The sequence below is a fragment of the Urtica dioica genome, chromosome 1 (assembly GCF_054948205.1).
Source record: "Urtica dioica subsp. dioica isolate 48M chromosome 1, U.dioica_male_clone48M_v1_H2, whole genome shotgun sequence".
NCBI lineage: Eukaryota > Viridiplantae > Streptophyta > Magnoliopsida > Rosales > Urticaceae > Urtica > Urtica dioica.
Window position 1 is genome coordinate 13,472,437 of NC_142756.1, and position 15,843 is coordinate 13,488,279.

At 36.4% G+C, this 15,843-nt stretch overlaps 2 protein-coding genes across 2 annotated transcripts; one reads left to right on the forward strand and one right to left on the reverse strand.

Annotated features, from left to right (window-relative positions):
* Positions 1-2,931: 2,931 nt before the first annotated feature.
* On the reverse strand, positions 2,932-6,475 carry LOC149407332 (7-deoxyloganetin glucosyltransferase-like). Its single transcript, XM_089612940.1, has 3 exons — positions 5,864-6,475; positions 4,160-4,588; positions 2,932-3,608 (listed from the first exon to the last, which is right to left on the reverse strand). Exons 1-3 carry the CDS (start codon positions 6,387-6,389, stop codon positions 3,106-3,108), a joined length of 1,458 nt encoding a protein of 485 aa, XP_089469066.1. The 5' UTR covers positions 6,390-6,475; the 3' UTR covers positions 2,932-3,105.
* Positions 6,476-13,257: 6,782 nt separating this feature from the next.
* LOC149407333 (uncharacterized) lies at positions 13,258-14,022 on the forward strand. The gene has a single exon (XM_089619907.1). The coding sequence runs from the start codon at positions 13,258-13,260 to the stop codon at positions 14,020-14,022; it is 765 nt and encodes a 254-aa protein (XP_089476033.1).
* The last annotated feature ends 1,821 nt before the right edge of the window (positions 14,023-15,843 follow it).

Here is a 15,843-nt window from a genome sequence, read left to right on the forward strand (position 1 = left end):
TCGTTGTTCCGATCGATGTGAGGTTGTCGGCGATGTTACGCAAGTTCACCACGTATTTGTCAATCGAAAGATCTCATTTCTCTAAGGTTTACAGAGAAAACCTAAGTTGAAGAATTCTTGCCTTTGAGTTCGTTCGGAATGAGGTAATGAGAATCTTCTAAACATCAGAGGCAGTTTGGCATTGATTGACGTGATCGAACATCGATTCGGAGATTGATGAGAGAATCCAACTTAGAAGCACCTGGTCAAGCCTGATCTAGAGTATGAACTCAGGATTCGTGAATAAATATGGTTACTATCTCAGTTGTTGAGTTGTAACTAACTGTAATAGCTTTCTAACACTTAATCTTAACCGTCTATACACACACTCACTTATTAATCTTATTCAGCTTAAGTATATACTACAATAGACTTCAATTGGATAAGGTTGGAGACTGTCATTAGATTAGTTCACTATAAGAATAAAAAATATAATAAAAATTAAAAACAACAAACTAGATGAGTTCTTGAAGCACGTATTCCACTTTGTAATATTTTTCGAGTTCCAACATGTAAGTTGTAAGTTGTAACTTGTAACCACTCTGTTTTGTATATCTCCCCAGAGTATTTTTAGATATGTTGGGTATACTCTCCATGAATTTGTTTTCTGTTAAGGTATTTGGGATACATTCATTATGTTTTTATTAATAGTCGCTAAAAGAAGTTTGTTAGGTTGACAAGGTTTACTCTTTAATGAAATCAATATAATGCTATATTATAAGATTGGAAAATTTAAATTTTATTTTATAGATAATAGCGGCACAAATACCTGATTTTTTATATTTATATATATTTATCTATTATTTTCTTTGCAATGTAAATATCTTACGTTATCTTTTAGTTGCACCGTAATTACAATGTATTAACTTTAGACGAAAGAATAGATGATTGACTCAGATTTAACAAACATTACAAAAGATCATTTATATTAAAATGAGAGGAAATAATGACTTAAATTCCTAATTTTTTGTGTTTATATATTTATATATCTATCGTTTAAAATCAACGACACAAATAAAGAGATTCAGCCTCCAACCTAGCAACCATACTATCAAATAATTATATATTTGATGTCGTCTATCACCACTATGCCTTCCATCGAGGTAGGACTATTGCAAAAAATATACACATAAGTGCATGTGTCGCTCAAATAGTAAAGTGTACGTGAAGTATGGGTATCGATCCCATGGAGACTAGTCATTTTAACGATTAATTTAACTTGACGCGAATTGATTCCAAGGTATGACGAATATTACGATAAATTAAAATTAAATGAAAAGACAAGAAAACAATAATTCAAATAAGTTTAATCAAAGAGAAAAAGCAGGATCACGACTTCACCACAGACCAATTACAATGACTATCCCTATATTATTTAGCGTTGCCTCATTTCCCATGTCACCAATCTCTTTCTCTCTAAAAACTTCGCTATCCGCTCTCGAGCGCTCTAGAAAACTTATGCAATTGACGGACTGTTGTCCTCTCAGCTTCTAATCCTATAAAAATAATCACGCGCGTAAGAATCAAGATTTTAAACGATTGCACTATCGCCTAGAGTTTCTACTAACCTAGGTCAACAATGATGATTATAGCAAAAACACGATTACTTACTCTCTATCGAAAGTCAAACAAACCTAGATAACAATTCAAATGTAGCTAATCAATGAACATGACCAATTGTACAACTAATGATCAAGCAAACACAAATGAAAATGAGACAATAGATGCATATTACATAATCATCAAAGTATTAAAATCTAGCCTCTAATAAAACTCATAATCAAAGAAAACACAAAATAATAATTGAAAGTAATAAAATAAAAATGGAACTAAAAACGAACTCATATTTATTGCAAACAATGTTCAACAATAATCTAAAGAAACAAAGTAATATAAAAAAAGGAGAAAAAAAAAAGAAGAACGATTGAATTCAGAGAAGAACCCGTTGGATTGTCAATTCCGTCGAAGAACATTTTTTACCTTCCAAAAGCTCTCCAAAGTAGTCAAATACAACAACAAAAACTACAACAAATGGAAAAATCTGTTTGTTGGAGGCTAAACTCATTTCTATAGGATCTAAGGTGATTTACGGAGACATATAGGCCCTTGGGTATGTATGATGAAGAAACGGGGTTAGAAATCAAAGAAAATTAGAAACTCCCATTTTTGTAATAGCACGTCGGGCTCAAAGCCTGGCGCGTTGCACCTATAAAACAGAGCCACACGACGTCAAAAAATTGTGGGTGCGACGCGATGTGCATCAAATTTGAATTGGCCGTAACTTCTTGCTATGGTGGAGTAGCTTAAGTCCAACAATGTTAATACACGGTTCTTCCACGTCAATGCCCATTCATGGATTAAAAAAACACGATCAAAGTGCTAGTGGATGGTATAGACACGCTTAAAGAGGATCATAGGGAAAATATTGATCTCGTGTAAAGATATTAATTATGTTGAATATTGTCACGCTAAATAATATTATTTAATAGCATGAAAAAAATAATCTACATTATAAATAGAAGGCTAAAAGTACGATAATCAAGATTAGAGGTTACTCATGAACTTACTTGTTATTCATTCTCATGCTATTTCTGAATCCTATGAAATTTCTTCTTAAATTCTTATCAAAATGTAATCATAATTTAAACAATCCTAAATAGCCAATATCTTTAAACTATATATTTTCGCATACCATTAGAAATCGAGAAAGTCAACATTGATCCATGACGAGACGAGCGTCAGCGACGGCAGAATCATCAAAAATGATTTTTCTCTCTTGACCCATTTAGGCTTGACGACTTTTTTTTACGGCAGAAAAAATTTACGTTCTGGATTGATTGAGAGATGATCGATCCCTACAGTTTCTCTTTATATAGACTTACCATCAAAATATATAAGAAAATTACCTTTATTTAAATTAACCAATAGAATTTAATCTTATTGGTTACAATAAAAAGAAAGGAAAGTTACACTTAACAAGCATGCCAACATTAGATGCCTTAATCTTATTCCCATGAAAAACAAAAAAAAAAAAAAAAAAAAAAAAAAAAAATCACAATACGATCACTACTTCTTCTTCTTCAAAAGCACATTATTAACCAGATCCTCAAAGTTCCTAACCGAGCTCCCACCGGGCTGGGTCGCAGCTTCCGCGGCTTTCTTTAGGTCCAACGCCTTCTTCTTCATCCTCGCGCCATTCTCACCGGCCATCAAATCCCTCACAAGCCCTTCAATCTGGTCCCTCTTCACAGCCTTATCAATCTCCAAACCCACTTTCAGTCCCTCACAAGCCAGCCAGCAATTCGTCTGCTGCTCCGCGAAAAACGGGAAGCACAGCATCGGAACACCACACGTGAGGCTCTCGACGATCGAGTTCCAACCACAGTGCGTTAAAAACCCGCCGATGGAAGGATGGTTCAGAACCTCCTCTTGGGGACACCAGCTCGTGATCAGACTCCGGTCTTTGATTTCCGCCAGAAACTCCGGCGGAAGACATGCCGACTCTCCCATCACCAGATCGGGCCTTATCACCCACAGGAACGGATGACCACTGTTCGCCAGACCATACCCTATATTGACAGAGACGAACACATAAATTTTCTTCGATCCGGTCAAATAATTATCATAAATTTTTTCTTTTATCATAAGCGTTTTCATTGTCCATGAAGAAATAAGAAAAATCGATGGTATACTTAAAAAAAAAAAAAAAAATACTAAACAACAAAAGGTATACAATACAGAAGAATACTCTTTTTTAAAAGGTGTATAATTTTAAGTATTTTTCCAACAAAAAAATTTAGGCAGTATCAATACTTTTTTTTTTTTTTTTGAAAGTGACAGTATCAAAAAAAAAAAAAAGATTGATGCGTATATGCAAAGTAATTTACCACTGCAAATTTTTTATTAAAATTTATTGACAGCTAGTACTACTAACACATTACATTTTTAGTTTTTGTTATTATTTCACTAATTTGACTTTTACCAGTTTACAAATGAATCCATTAAACTTCAGTCTAGAACATATTTTAAATAAAACCATTTGAAAGGCTAGAAAAAACATTTACATCGTCAAAAGTTAAAAAAAGCTAACATATTAATAGAATTTGTATTTCATAAATACCTATATCCAGGACTTGCTCCGGCGTGAGAACCATGATGCTCCCGAAATTGACGTAGATCACCGAACCCGGGTTTCGACCATCAAGCCACTTCAGGCAGTCCGTCTCTTCTTTCCAGAGACTGTAAGGGATGATCGAGAGAGGGTCGTTTGGGAGGCGTTTCAAGAGAAGCTCAAGTGGTCCGACCGTGAAGAGATGTGGGACTCTGTCGGCGAGGGCTTCGAGGATATCGCTCTCGAGCTCAGCGTAGGTTTGGAGGATCACCGCGTCGCAGTCGAAGGCCGTGGCTATGGAGTCCTTGCAGAAGTTGAACATAATGTCGTTGACGTCCGTGATTCGCCAGAAGAATGGGAGGTCTTTCATTCGCAGGCCTTTCATTCCCGGGACCCAGTCGATGACTGTGTTCTCTACAGTTTCCAGGCTCGTCTCCTCTGTAATATAGCATTTTTTTTTTCAATGGATACAACCCAAACATGTAAAAAAATAGGTAGTTAATAACTGGTACGTATGTAAGTTGGCTATTTACAAAATATTTACCAAAGATCGGTTAATTTACAATTCCTATAATTTAGGTGGCTTACTTAGCCAATTTTTTGTACAATTAATTACATTTGTATATAAGGGGTTGCTAAAGCTCTTATGTCATTTTTTTTTATCCCTGTAGTAAAATACGTAATATTCTGTTTTTACTATGATTGGTAAAAAAAAAAAAAAAAATTAGGCTTATATCTGGTCGTTTTAAGAAAAGAAAAGAAAAACTAAATTTCAATCAGGCAGTTTACTAATTAATGTAAAATGGTAAATATTAGATCTTCAACAAGTTTGTCAAATTAATATAGCTTAGAGAAAAACCAATGTTTTTTTTTTTTTTTTTTTTATGTTTTTATTCATGTCTATACATTACAAATAAGAAATTATGATTGATATTGACTCAAAAACCGATTTTATTTCTTTATATACAAAAAGTATTAAAATAGAAAACGAGAGCTGGAGAAATTTTTTTTTTATTTTTTTTCAGTACCATTATCACGTGACGGTCATGTGGGTCACAGCTCAAGTAAAGTGTTTGACTTTGTAATCTATTTAAAAAATAGTTGGCTGAGGATATGACTTCAGTGGTTGTCTATTTTACAAAAATGGCCTTATGTATTAAAGATACTTTATTCTTGCAGCTAATTCTAATTTATATATCACTCCTGTATCACCGAACCGACCTATGCTCAATCTGAGCCATATACTATCATAGCTGATGCGACTGAATTTCCATTTAACAAGTTAAAAAAAAAAATGTGTAACTCAATAATTATAACTTTCTTTTCCTTCATTTACAACATTTTTCTTATTTTCTTCCATCTTAGTGACGTGTATACTAGCGGCAGCTAATACGGAAGAGCCATTTCTAATTTCATTAAAAAACAAAGACAAATTAATAAATAAATAAAAGAATAAAGGCTAAGTATTCATTTTAATATATATATATATAAATATTACAAGGTCTAAAATGTAAAAAAATAAAAATAAAATATATTATAAAATTAATTTATTTACCTATAAAAATTAAGAGACAAAAAAAATTAAAATATATTATAATATACATATATTACAAATATATTTATCATGTCTCTTAATTATAAAATATTCAGAAAGACCAATTTTCTAATTTCATTAGAAAATAAATAACAAAATAAACACTAATTAATAAATACCTTTGATGGGGACGAGTCCTCTTTCTAGAATGGGACCGTACTGCTGAAAACCGACGACCCCATTGGTGGAGATGGGGAAGAACTTGACGAGCGGAATGCCGAGCACCTCGGCGGTGGAGCCCACGGCCAGGGACATGAAGCCGTCGACGACGAGACACGTGACCGGAGGAAACGCCGCCGCGTGACGGTCGTGGTTGAGGCGGTTGATGAGGCGGAGGAAGGGGGCGGCGAAGTTGGTGCGGGTGGAGTGGCAGAGGGAGGGGATGTCCTGCGTGGCGTCGGGGTTGGACGGGGGCAGGCCGTCGGGGATGGTCTCGAAGCGGAAGCCCAGCGCCGGCAGAGGGGCGGCGTCCAGCCCCGTGCTGCGGAGGAACCGCTCGTGGTTGAACTCCGTGTTCACGAATGTTATGAAGAACCCTTTGTTGTGTAGCAGCTTCGACACTTTCAGCATCGCCTTCATGTGGCTTTGCAGCGCGAATGGGAAGCACACCGCGTGTCCTCTACTCTCTTTATTGTTCTCCCCCATTTCTCTTTCTTTCTTGATTCACTCTCTATATCAATCTGGGTGTGCTTATATAGAGTAGAGGCCAGAGGGTATGTGATTAAGGGCTTTTATTTTATATCCACTTATGATTGATTGATTGATTGCCGTGCCAATTATTGACATTATTTTAATGACAATTAATATTTACAGACTCACTCACTCACTCATGCACCAGCTATATTTTTGCTATTAAAAAATATAGCTATAAAAACCCATCTTAATTAGCCTACAAAATGTTTATATGGGAAGTATGGTATAATATGTCAAAGCTGTGTTCTTTAAAAACGAACCCTCCTTAAAATTGTATTTTGGAAAAATTATACAAATATCCCTTTGAAACTAATAATTTAGCAAAATAGCTAAATTTTGAAATTTTCACGTAGTCAAATTTTGTTTTTTACAATTATTATAAGCAATTTAGGGAAACTAACACATTTATACCATGTGTTTTAGTGAAATGTCGAGTTTAACCCCCGGTTTTCAAAAATGTCGAGTTCATACCCTCTGTTTAACTAAAATGACGAAATTATACCCTCTGTTTAACTAAAATGACGAAATTATATCCTGAAATAGACAACAGTGTCACGAATATTCTTTTTATTGACTTTTCATTGACGTTGACTATAATATTTATATATAAACACCAATTATCTTTATTCATTCGCGCCATATATGTAATTTATTTAAAAACTAAAAAATAAACAACCGTCTCTTAATCGTGAAGAACACAGAAAGAGGTAAAGGGGTAAACATCGATAGTTGATAGTCATCAAAATCGCATATTCAAACAGAGAATCCAGGATTTAGAGTTACAATTCGAACACGGAATGAAGTCATCTCTTAGGATATATGAGTTTTATTATTTAATTTCAATTTAAGGCTATTTTTATTTCAAAATTGAGAATTTTGAAGTTAGGGTAATGATTTAGATTTGATTCGGTTTTTCTTATATAAGAGTTAATATCAATGAAAGGGGGATTTGTGACGCTGTTATTCATTTCTGGGTATAATTTCGTCATTTTAGTTAAACAGATGGTATAATTTCATCATTTTAGTGAAACAGAGGGTATGAACTCGACATTTTTGAAAACCGAGGGTTAAACTCGACATTTCACTAAAACACAGGGTATAAATGTGTTATTTCTCCCGCAATTTATTACTTTCAAAAAAATTAATAATAAGATAAAAAAAATTAAAGTATGATTATTGCACATTTTTGCTATTTCACTAATTTCAATCAAATTTTGCCTATTTTACAAATCTATTATTTTAAATTGACTATTCAGCAAAATCATACTTGTATTTTTTTTATTATAATCCTGCCTACTTCAGCATGAGAAAATCGCAAAAAAAAAAAGTTTTTTTTTTAATTGTAGTAAATCTTTAATTTTTTTGGATGAACAATTAAAATAACTATCGAATCTACAATATTAAAAAAATTTAGATGTCACATATATAAGAGGCTAAAGTGCACGTCAATTAATTGCAACAACTTTGTTAAACTTTTATTCTCATTAACTGCAGTTGTCAACTAAAGTGTAATCTTATTACTGTATAAATTAAAAAATTGAAACCACTGCTTAATTCAACGCATGTATTATGTATATTTTGCTTAATTTTGTGAACGGCGTAATTGGTGGAAGAAGTGAATGAATAAGCACGAGAGAAACACGTGATATAATAAACATTGTTTTATTAGTTTTTTTTAAGTACATTATTATTATTACCCAATGATACAAGAATAATATATATATACATATATATATATATATAAATATGAGGTAGACAAATATAATAATTTATTCTATTACCACACAAATACACTTTAAAATTAAAGAATTATGGACAATCACTACTACAAAATACCTATTAGAAGTCGCTATATTTACGTCGCATACATTTTTGAGCGACGCATAACAGTATTTTTTGGAGCTCGTTTGAGCGACTCCAGAAATCTTTTTTCTTAATATTTAAAAAATACGCCAGTGACGTGGCGTCGCTCAAAAAGCGAGGTCCCCCTTTTTTTTAAAATGCATAAGTCTCGAGATTTCGCACAACAGTTATCACTTCGTCTTCTTCTTCGACATTTTCTCTCCAAAAACCCCAAAATCCTCCATTGAAACCCACCTCCACCACCATTACACATCTCCACCGACCACCTCCACCACCATTACACATCTTTAGCACTTTACTCCGGCCGGCGTCGTGGTTTTGGTGAACGTTTTCAGTCGTGACGCACGGGTAAGAGATTAGTTTTAGGGTTTTTTTAGGTTTTTTTGTTTTTATTTTTTTTATTTCATGATGTTATGGGTAAAGATTCTTAGGTTTTTTTTTATTGATTTCGGTGTGAAGGATGTACATTTGTTGTTATTTACCGCCGTCCATTTTGATCTTCTTCATCATGCTATTCCGAGAAGCAAGAACGCCGCGAGCCATCAAGGTGCCGGCTCGAGAAAGAATCACCGGGAGAGAGAGAGAACACACAAAACGGGGAGTCGGAATCTCACAGAGATTTGGTGAGAAAATCAAACCCGAGTTGGATTTTTGGAAATCTAGGGTTTTGCTCTTAGATTGAGAATTTTGATTTCTGGTTGGGATTTGTAAAATTGAAGTGGATTTGATATGGATTAGTAACCGAATAGTATTGATTTGCGCTTGAAATTGTGAATTGAAAGCATTTGTTTGAGTTTCTCATGAATTTTGGACGAGATTTTAAATTTAGGGTTTATGAATGTTTGAAATTGGGGGTTCTTAATTTTGAATATGATATAGAGATTCTGAGATTATTTTTATTTTTTAAATATTAAAAAAAAATATTTTTGGAGTCGCTCAATTTTTGAGCGACTCCAAACAGCCTGGAGTCGCTCAAAAATTGAGCGACTCTAAAAGCCTGGCGTCGCTCAATTTTTGAGCGACGCCAGTCTGGAGTCGCTCAAAAATTGAGCGACTCCAGGTTATTAAGCGTCACAAATAAAAAGAGCGACGCTCAATTAAAAAAACCCGCCAATCCAACGTGGCGCTTACGTGGAGCGTCGCTCGGTCATAAGCGACGCCCAAAGCTTTGGGCGTCACTAACATATGCGTCGCTCAAAAAGCGACGCCCAAAATATAACGCGTCGCTTTTTGAGCGACTCTAAAAGGGTATTTTGTAGTAGTGAATGTTGCTAATGAGATTCGATCTCACGACCCCGTGAGAGGAGAAATACAATTATTTGTTAGATGTGACCCAGAGGAATGGGGCAAATTAAAGAAGGAACCATGTTATAATAATATGTATATGAAAAGCTATTAAGCTGATATATAAAATATTATGATAATCATTGACAAATTTTTAGGGAGGTACATCAAATGGTAATAAAATTGTAAATAGGTAAACCTCATCCTGGTTATTGAAAGGAAATGAAAATTCCATTTTCAATAAGCCTTGCTTATTGGAAATGGAATTTCCGTTAAACTTAATGGAAATCCATATTTCCATTAACTTCCAATAAGGAATTAAAAAAAATAAAAAAATCAAACAACATTGTCAAAGCTCCGTTCTTTAAAAACAAACCCTCCTTAAAATTGTATTTTGAAAAAAGTATACAAAATAGCCCTTTGAAACTAATTATTTAGCAAAATAATTAAAATTTAAAATTTTCAACAAAGTAATCAAAATTACTTAGTCAAATTTTTTTTACACAAAGATTCTATTTTTGACGATTATTATAACATTTATTACTTTTAAAAAAAAATTAATCCTAAGATCAATTTTTTTTTGAAACCTGATTATTACACATTTTTGTTATTTCGCTAATTTCAAGCAAACTTTGAATATTTTACAAATCTATTATTTTAAATTGACATGTATCAAAATCATATTTGTATTTTTTTTATTATAATCCTGCCTACTTCAGCATGAGAAAATCGCAAAAAAAAAATGTTCTTTTTTTAAAATTGTAGTAAATCTTTAATTTTTTGGATGAACAATTAAAATAACTATCAAATCTGCAATATTAAAAAATTTAGATGTCATAGATTTAAGAGGCTAAAGTGTACGTCAAATAATTTCAACAACTTTGTAAAACTATTATTCTCATTAACTGTAGTTGTCAATATCCGCGAGAGATTAGACCATGTTGTGGCTAACGATGCTTGGTCGGATCTCTTCTCGTTCTCTCAGGTGGCTCACCTGGGCTTCCACGGCTCTGACCATCGGGTCATTCAGGTCCTCCTGGACCCCAAGACAGTCTCCAGGGCCCCCGTTTCCACTGCCTTCAGATTCGAGCCTTGGTGGATTAAAGAAGATGGTTGTCTGGAGACGATCGAGCAATCTTGGAACTCCTGCGACCTCTCAAACTCTGGAGACTCTTTGGTGGCTTGTATCAAAAACTGTGGAGACTCTCTCCGGGGCTGGAGTCGTGAGAATTTTGGGATTATCCCCAAGCAAGTCCGTGCCACGGAGAAGTTGCTCTCCTCCCTCCAAAATGGGAGTCGTTCCGCTGCCAATGTCTCCCTCATCAGAGATACTGAGAAGTCCATCTCCCGCTTGCTTGTTCTTGAAGAGCGCCACTGGAAACAACGATCGAGAGTAGATTGGCTGCGCTTTGGGGATGCAAACACAAAATTCTTCCACGCCAAGGCTCGTGGTCGACGGAAAAAAAACCTCATCAAGGGGCTGGAGGACGATGGCGGGTCCTGGTTCGAGGATCGCGATAACATAGCCCGTATAGCTGAAAACTAATTTACCGACATCTTCAGCTCTTCCTCCCCATCCACCGACAACCTGCTTGTCTTTGAGGATACTCCAATTGTCAGACTTGATCAGAACAGCCCTGGATATCCCTTTTTCTCTTGAAGAGGTAAAGCAAGCTCTCTTTGATATGGGTGCCGATAAATCCCCAGGCCCGGATGGCTTCCACCCGGCCTTCTTTCAGAATGCGTGGAGTATCGTAGGCCCCAGGGTCTCCGAGGTTTGCCTCTCCGTCCTCAATAATGGTGCCTCGGTCAGCCCCTTTAACCAAACTACGATCACTTTGGTCCCTAAAGTGAAGGTGCCAAGGAACTTAAAAGACTATCGCCCTATTAGTCTCTGCAATGTGATGTATAAGATTATCACAAAGACCCTTGCAAACAGATTAAAGCATTATCTCGAACCCATCATCTCGCCGACTCAGAGTGCCTTCGTCCCTGGTCGCCTTATTACGGACAACATTATCGTGGCCTTCGAAACTCTACACTCCATGTCTCGTCGGAAAAAAGGTAATAGGGGCTGGTCTTGTATGAAGTTAGACATGAGCAAAGTTTTCGACCGTGTGGAATGGTGCTTCATCGATACTATGCTTCGGAGGCTCGGTTTCAGTGACAAGTGGAGGCATTTCGTTATGGATTGTATTTCGACCCCGACGTACTCGTTCAATATTAATGGTGAAGTTGTTGGCAATGTTACTCCTTCCCGTGGGATTAGACAAGGTTGCCCTCTCTCTCCCTATCTCTTTCTCATCTGTGCTGAGGGTTTTTCATCTCTTATTCGGGGCTCGACAATGGCCAAACAGTTAACAGGTTTCGCTAGTGGTCCTAGGGGTCCTCGGATTGATCACCTTTTCTTCGCGGACGACTCTCTTATTTTTTGCCGAGCCAGAGTTTCAGACCTCCAGACTTTGAAAAGGGTGTTGAAGTGCTATGCAGAGGCTTCGGGGCAGATTATTAATTTCCAGAAATCCAGCATCCGTTTCAGCCCCAATGTCTCCTGTGTGGATAGGAAATCTCTCAGTGACTTTATGGGCATCCCCGAATCAGCACTGCTTGACTCCTACCTTGGCCTCCCACAATTCGTTGGTCGTCGAAAAAAGATTGTCTTTCAAGGGGTCTGTGACAAAGTGCGGTCTCGCCTTTCTTCTTGGAAGAGTCGGATGTTCTCGCAAGCTGGGCGCGAAACTCTTATTAAGGCAGTGGCTTTTGCGCTCCCCACTTATGCCATGAGTGTTTTCCGTGTCCCTGTCTCCCTTTGCTCAGAGATGGAGGCATTAATGGCCCGTTTTTGGTGGGGAGTGGACTCCGAAAATCGGAAAATCCACTGGGCATCCTGGGATAAACTCTGCCTCCCGAAACTAGATGGCGGACTTGGGTTTCGCGACCTTGGTCGTTTTAATCAGGCTCTCTTGGCTAAACAGGGTTGGCGCATCATATCTCGACCCTCTTCGCTCGCCGCTAAGGTACTAAAGGCTAAATACTTTCATGCTGACTCTTTTATGTCTACTCGAGTTAAATCAGGGGCTTCTTATCTCTGGAGGTCCATCTTATGGGGTCGGGAGGCTCTAGACAAAGGCCTCCGTTGGTAGATTAAAGATGGCGCAAATACTCGGGCCTTCTCCGACAAATGGCTCCCTCGAGAACCCAGCCTCTCAGTTCTGACCTCTCATCCGCCGAACTATGCCAACCTCCGTGTCTCTGAGCTTATTCACCCTAACTCGCGCACTTGGAACGAAGGTCTGGTTAAGGAGATCTTTTGGCCACCCGATGTCGAGTCGATTCTCTCCATCCCCTTAGGCCTCCATTTTGCCCCGGACTCCCTCCTCTGGCACTACGATCGCTCGGGAGAATACACAGTTAAGTCAGGTTACCGGCTGCTCACGGCGTCCACGCCCGAGACCTCTTCTTCCTCTCCGGCCTCGACTTTCTGGAAATCCCTATGGCATCTCCCCATTCTTCCGAAGATTAAAATCTTCATGTGGCGGGGCTAGTTAATGACGCTCTCCCGACCTTTGAAGGCCTTGCCCGCAAGCACGTCCCTGTCCCGCGTTCCTGCCCTCGATGTGGTGCCTTCGAATCCTCTAAGCACATCTTCTTCATCTGTCCTCCAGTTAGGAAAATGTGGCGGCTTTCCACTATTGGTGAACGTCTTCAGAGGTCCCATTCCGCTTGCTTTGGGAATCTTTTGAAATCTCTTTGGTCGGAGTTAGCTGGAGATGAACGTTCCCAAGTTGCCACCATATGCTTCCTCATTTGGAAGGCCAGAAATGATCTTGTGCACAGCTCAATCACCACCACCACCTCTGATATCCCGGAAATGGCTAGCTCCTGGATTCATGAGTTTCAAGCTGCAACAACGCCCGCTTCTCTCAGGAAGCCCCGTGCCAAACCGGGCTGGACTCCGCCAAACGCTGGAAAACTGAAGATGAACGTGGACGCTTCGATTCCTAACGATGGCCGGGGATCTGGTTTTGGGGGTGTAATCAGAGATGCTACTGGGTCTTTTATTGGTGCTTTCTGCAGCCGTGTACCGGTGACCCATGATCCTCTCGTCGCCGAATGTCTCGCTCTCCGTGAAGGCCTTTTGTTTGTCAAAACTCAAGGTATTTCTGTGGATATGGTGGAAAGCGACAACCAATCCCTGGTTAATGCTATCCATTCTCGGAATCCGCCGCTCCTCATCGAACCGCTCATCACTGACCTTCGCCTCCTCCTCGCCGACGCTGGTGACTGCTCGAGTCTTTTCATCCCTCACACGGGGAATGAAGTGGCTCACACTCTAGCGCGTTTGTCTTTTACTTTTTCCAACGCTGTTTGTTGGCTTTTCGATTGTCCGCCCTGTATTAAACATGTTCTAGCTTCCGATTTGGTTGCTAAAGATTAATGATATGGCACTCTCGATTAAAAAAAAACTAAAGTGTAATATTATTACAGTATAAATTAAAAAATTGAAACCATTCAATTATAACTGCTTAATTCAACGCATGTATTATTTTTAATTTTCTTAATTTTGTGAATTGGCGTAATTGGTGGAAGAAGTGGATGATTAAGCAGGAGAGAAACACATGATATAATAAAACATTGTTTATTAGTTTTTTTTTTTTTGGTAAAAGTACATTATTATTATTACCCAATGATACAAGAACAATATATATAAATATATGAGGTTAGACAAATATAATAATTTATTATATTATCACACAAATACACTTTAAAATTAAAGAATTATGATCTACCCCTGAGAGAAAAAATAGAATTATGATCCTTTGTTAGATGTGACACAGAGGAATGGGGCAAGAACCATGTTACAATAATATATAATCATGATAAGCTTTTAAGCTAATATATAAAATATTATTATAATCATTAACAAATATTTAGGGAGGTACATCAAATACTAATAAAATTGTAAATAGGTGAACCTACTCATGATTTGTTGAGGTACATCTTTCGATCTTGAGGACGGAGATAAAATCTTGCATGATAAAATATGATAATAAGAACAGTCAACCAACGATCACACACAGAATTCTCTAAACTCTTAAAGAGAGAACTACACATCTTCAAGTCCGACATCGTAGATGAAGCAAAAGTTTGCGGCGGAGCTAAAAAATTGAACCCTTGATGAAAAGCAAAAAAGACTTTGCTGACTAGCCATTTAGCTTATACAGTAAATATTATATCTAATATATATATATATATATATATATGGACCGGAACCGACACTGCTAACAAATACAACCATATTATATAACGATAGAAAAACACAACCCTCCATAAGAGTCACTCCTTTGGAATAACCATTAATATATTTATTGAACGGACACCATTAATATATGACCATATCTCAACAACTTTCCACAAAAAGATTTCGCTTTTGCATGCTTACCATTATTATGTTATTTATTATTTTTTTGTTCCACATATTTCTGAAGAATAGTTTGAGTTTCTATACAAAAATCTATTTTGCATACTTGCCATTATTTATGTTATCTGTTATTCATTGTTCCACCTATGTCTAAAGAATAGTTTGAGTTTCTATATTAAAAAAAAAAAAAAAATTATTACTCATGAAACATTAGAAAACTATACACGTCTTTACTAGAATATCTAAATATACTCCTCAGTTATTGAATATTAAAATAAATAAATAAAATCCATTTGAAAAAACAGTAAACTTTCGAATCAATAAACCATCTAATTTTTCATAAATCTGTGGAAGTTATCAAGAAGCATCGAATTTAAAAAAGGCATATATATATATATATATATATATATATATATATATATATATATATCTTTAGATCACATAAAATTTCTTATATACACAGCAGAATTTCATCGTGGGAATTAGATTTAGCAGTTGTGGATAATTAACCCGAATAGCTCAATTTGGCTTTGCAGTGCTTCACAACTTGTCATGTTTGCCGAATCAACTGGTTATGCTCTCGTATAAATAAGCTAATTACAAGAACCACAAAGCTTATCATTAACATCAACTCCCTCATTTCCTCCCCCATCCAATTATATATATATATATATATATATATATATATATATAAATATATAATATCCTTTTGATTTAGTTAAGAAAAGACAAAATTTGTGTTTTGAGAGAAATGTTATTTATAAAAATAGAAGAGCTGTTGTAATCAAATACCATCAATTAAAATTATAATTTAATTATTCAAATATTTAAAAAATA

What these genes read in the sequence shown, in the direction of transcription:
- LOC149407333 (XM_089619907.1), top strand. Translation starts at nt 13,258, where the DNA reads ATGTGGCGGCTTTCCACTATTGGTGAACGTCTTCAGAGGTCCCATTCC.
- LOC149407332 (XM_089612940.1), bottom strand. Translation starts at nt 6,389, where the DNA reads ATGGGGGAGAACAATAAAGAGAGTAGAGGACACGCGGTGTGCTTCCCA. An exon ending in AGGACTCGTCCCCATCAAAG is followed by an intron (nt 4,589 to 5,863) that starts GTATTTATTAAT and finishes GCTATATTACAG; the next exon opens with AGGAGACGAGCCTGGAAACT. An exon ending in GGAGCAAGTCCTGGATATAG is followed by an intron (nt 3,609 to 4,159) that starts GTATTTATGAAA and finishes CTGTCAATATAG; the next exon opens with GGTATGGTCTGGCGAACAGT.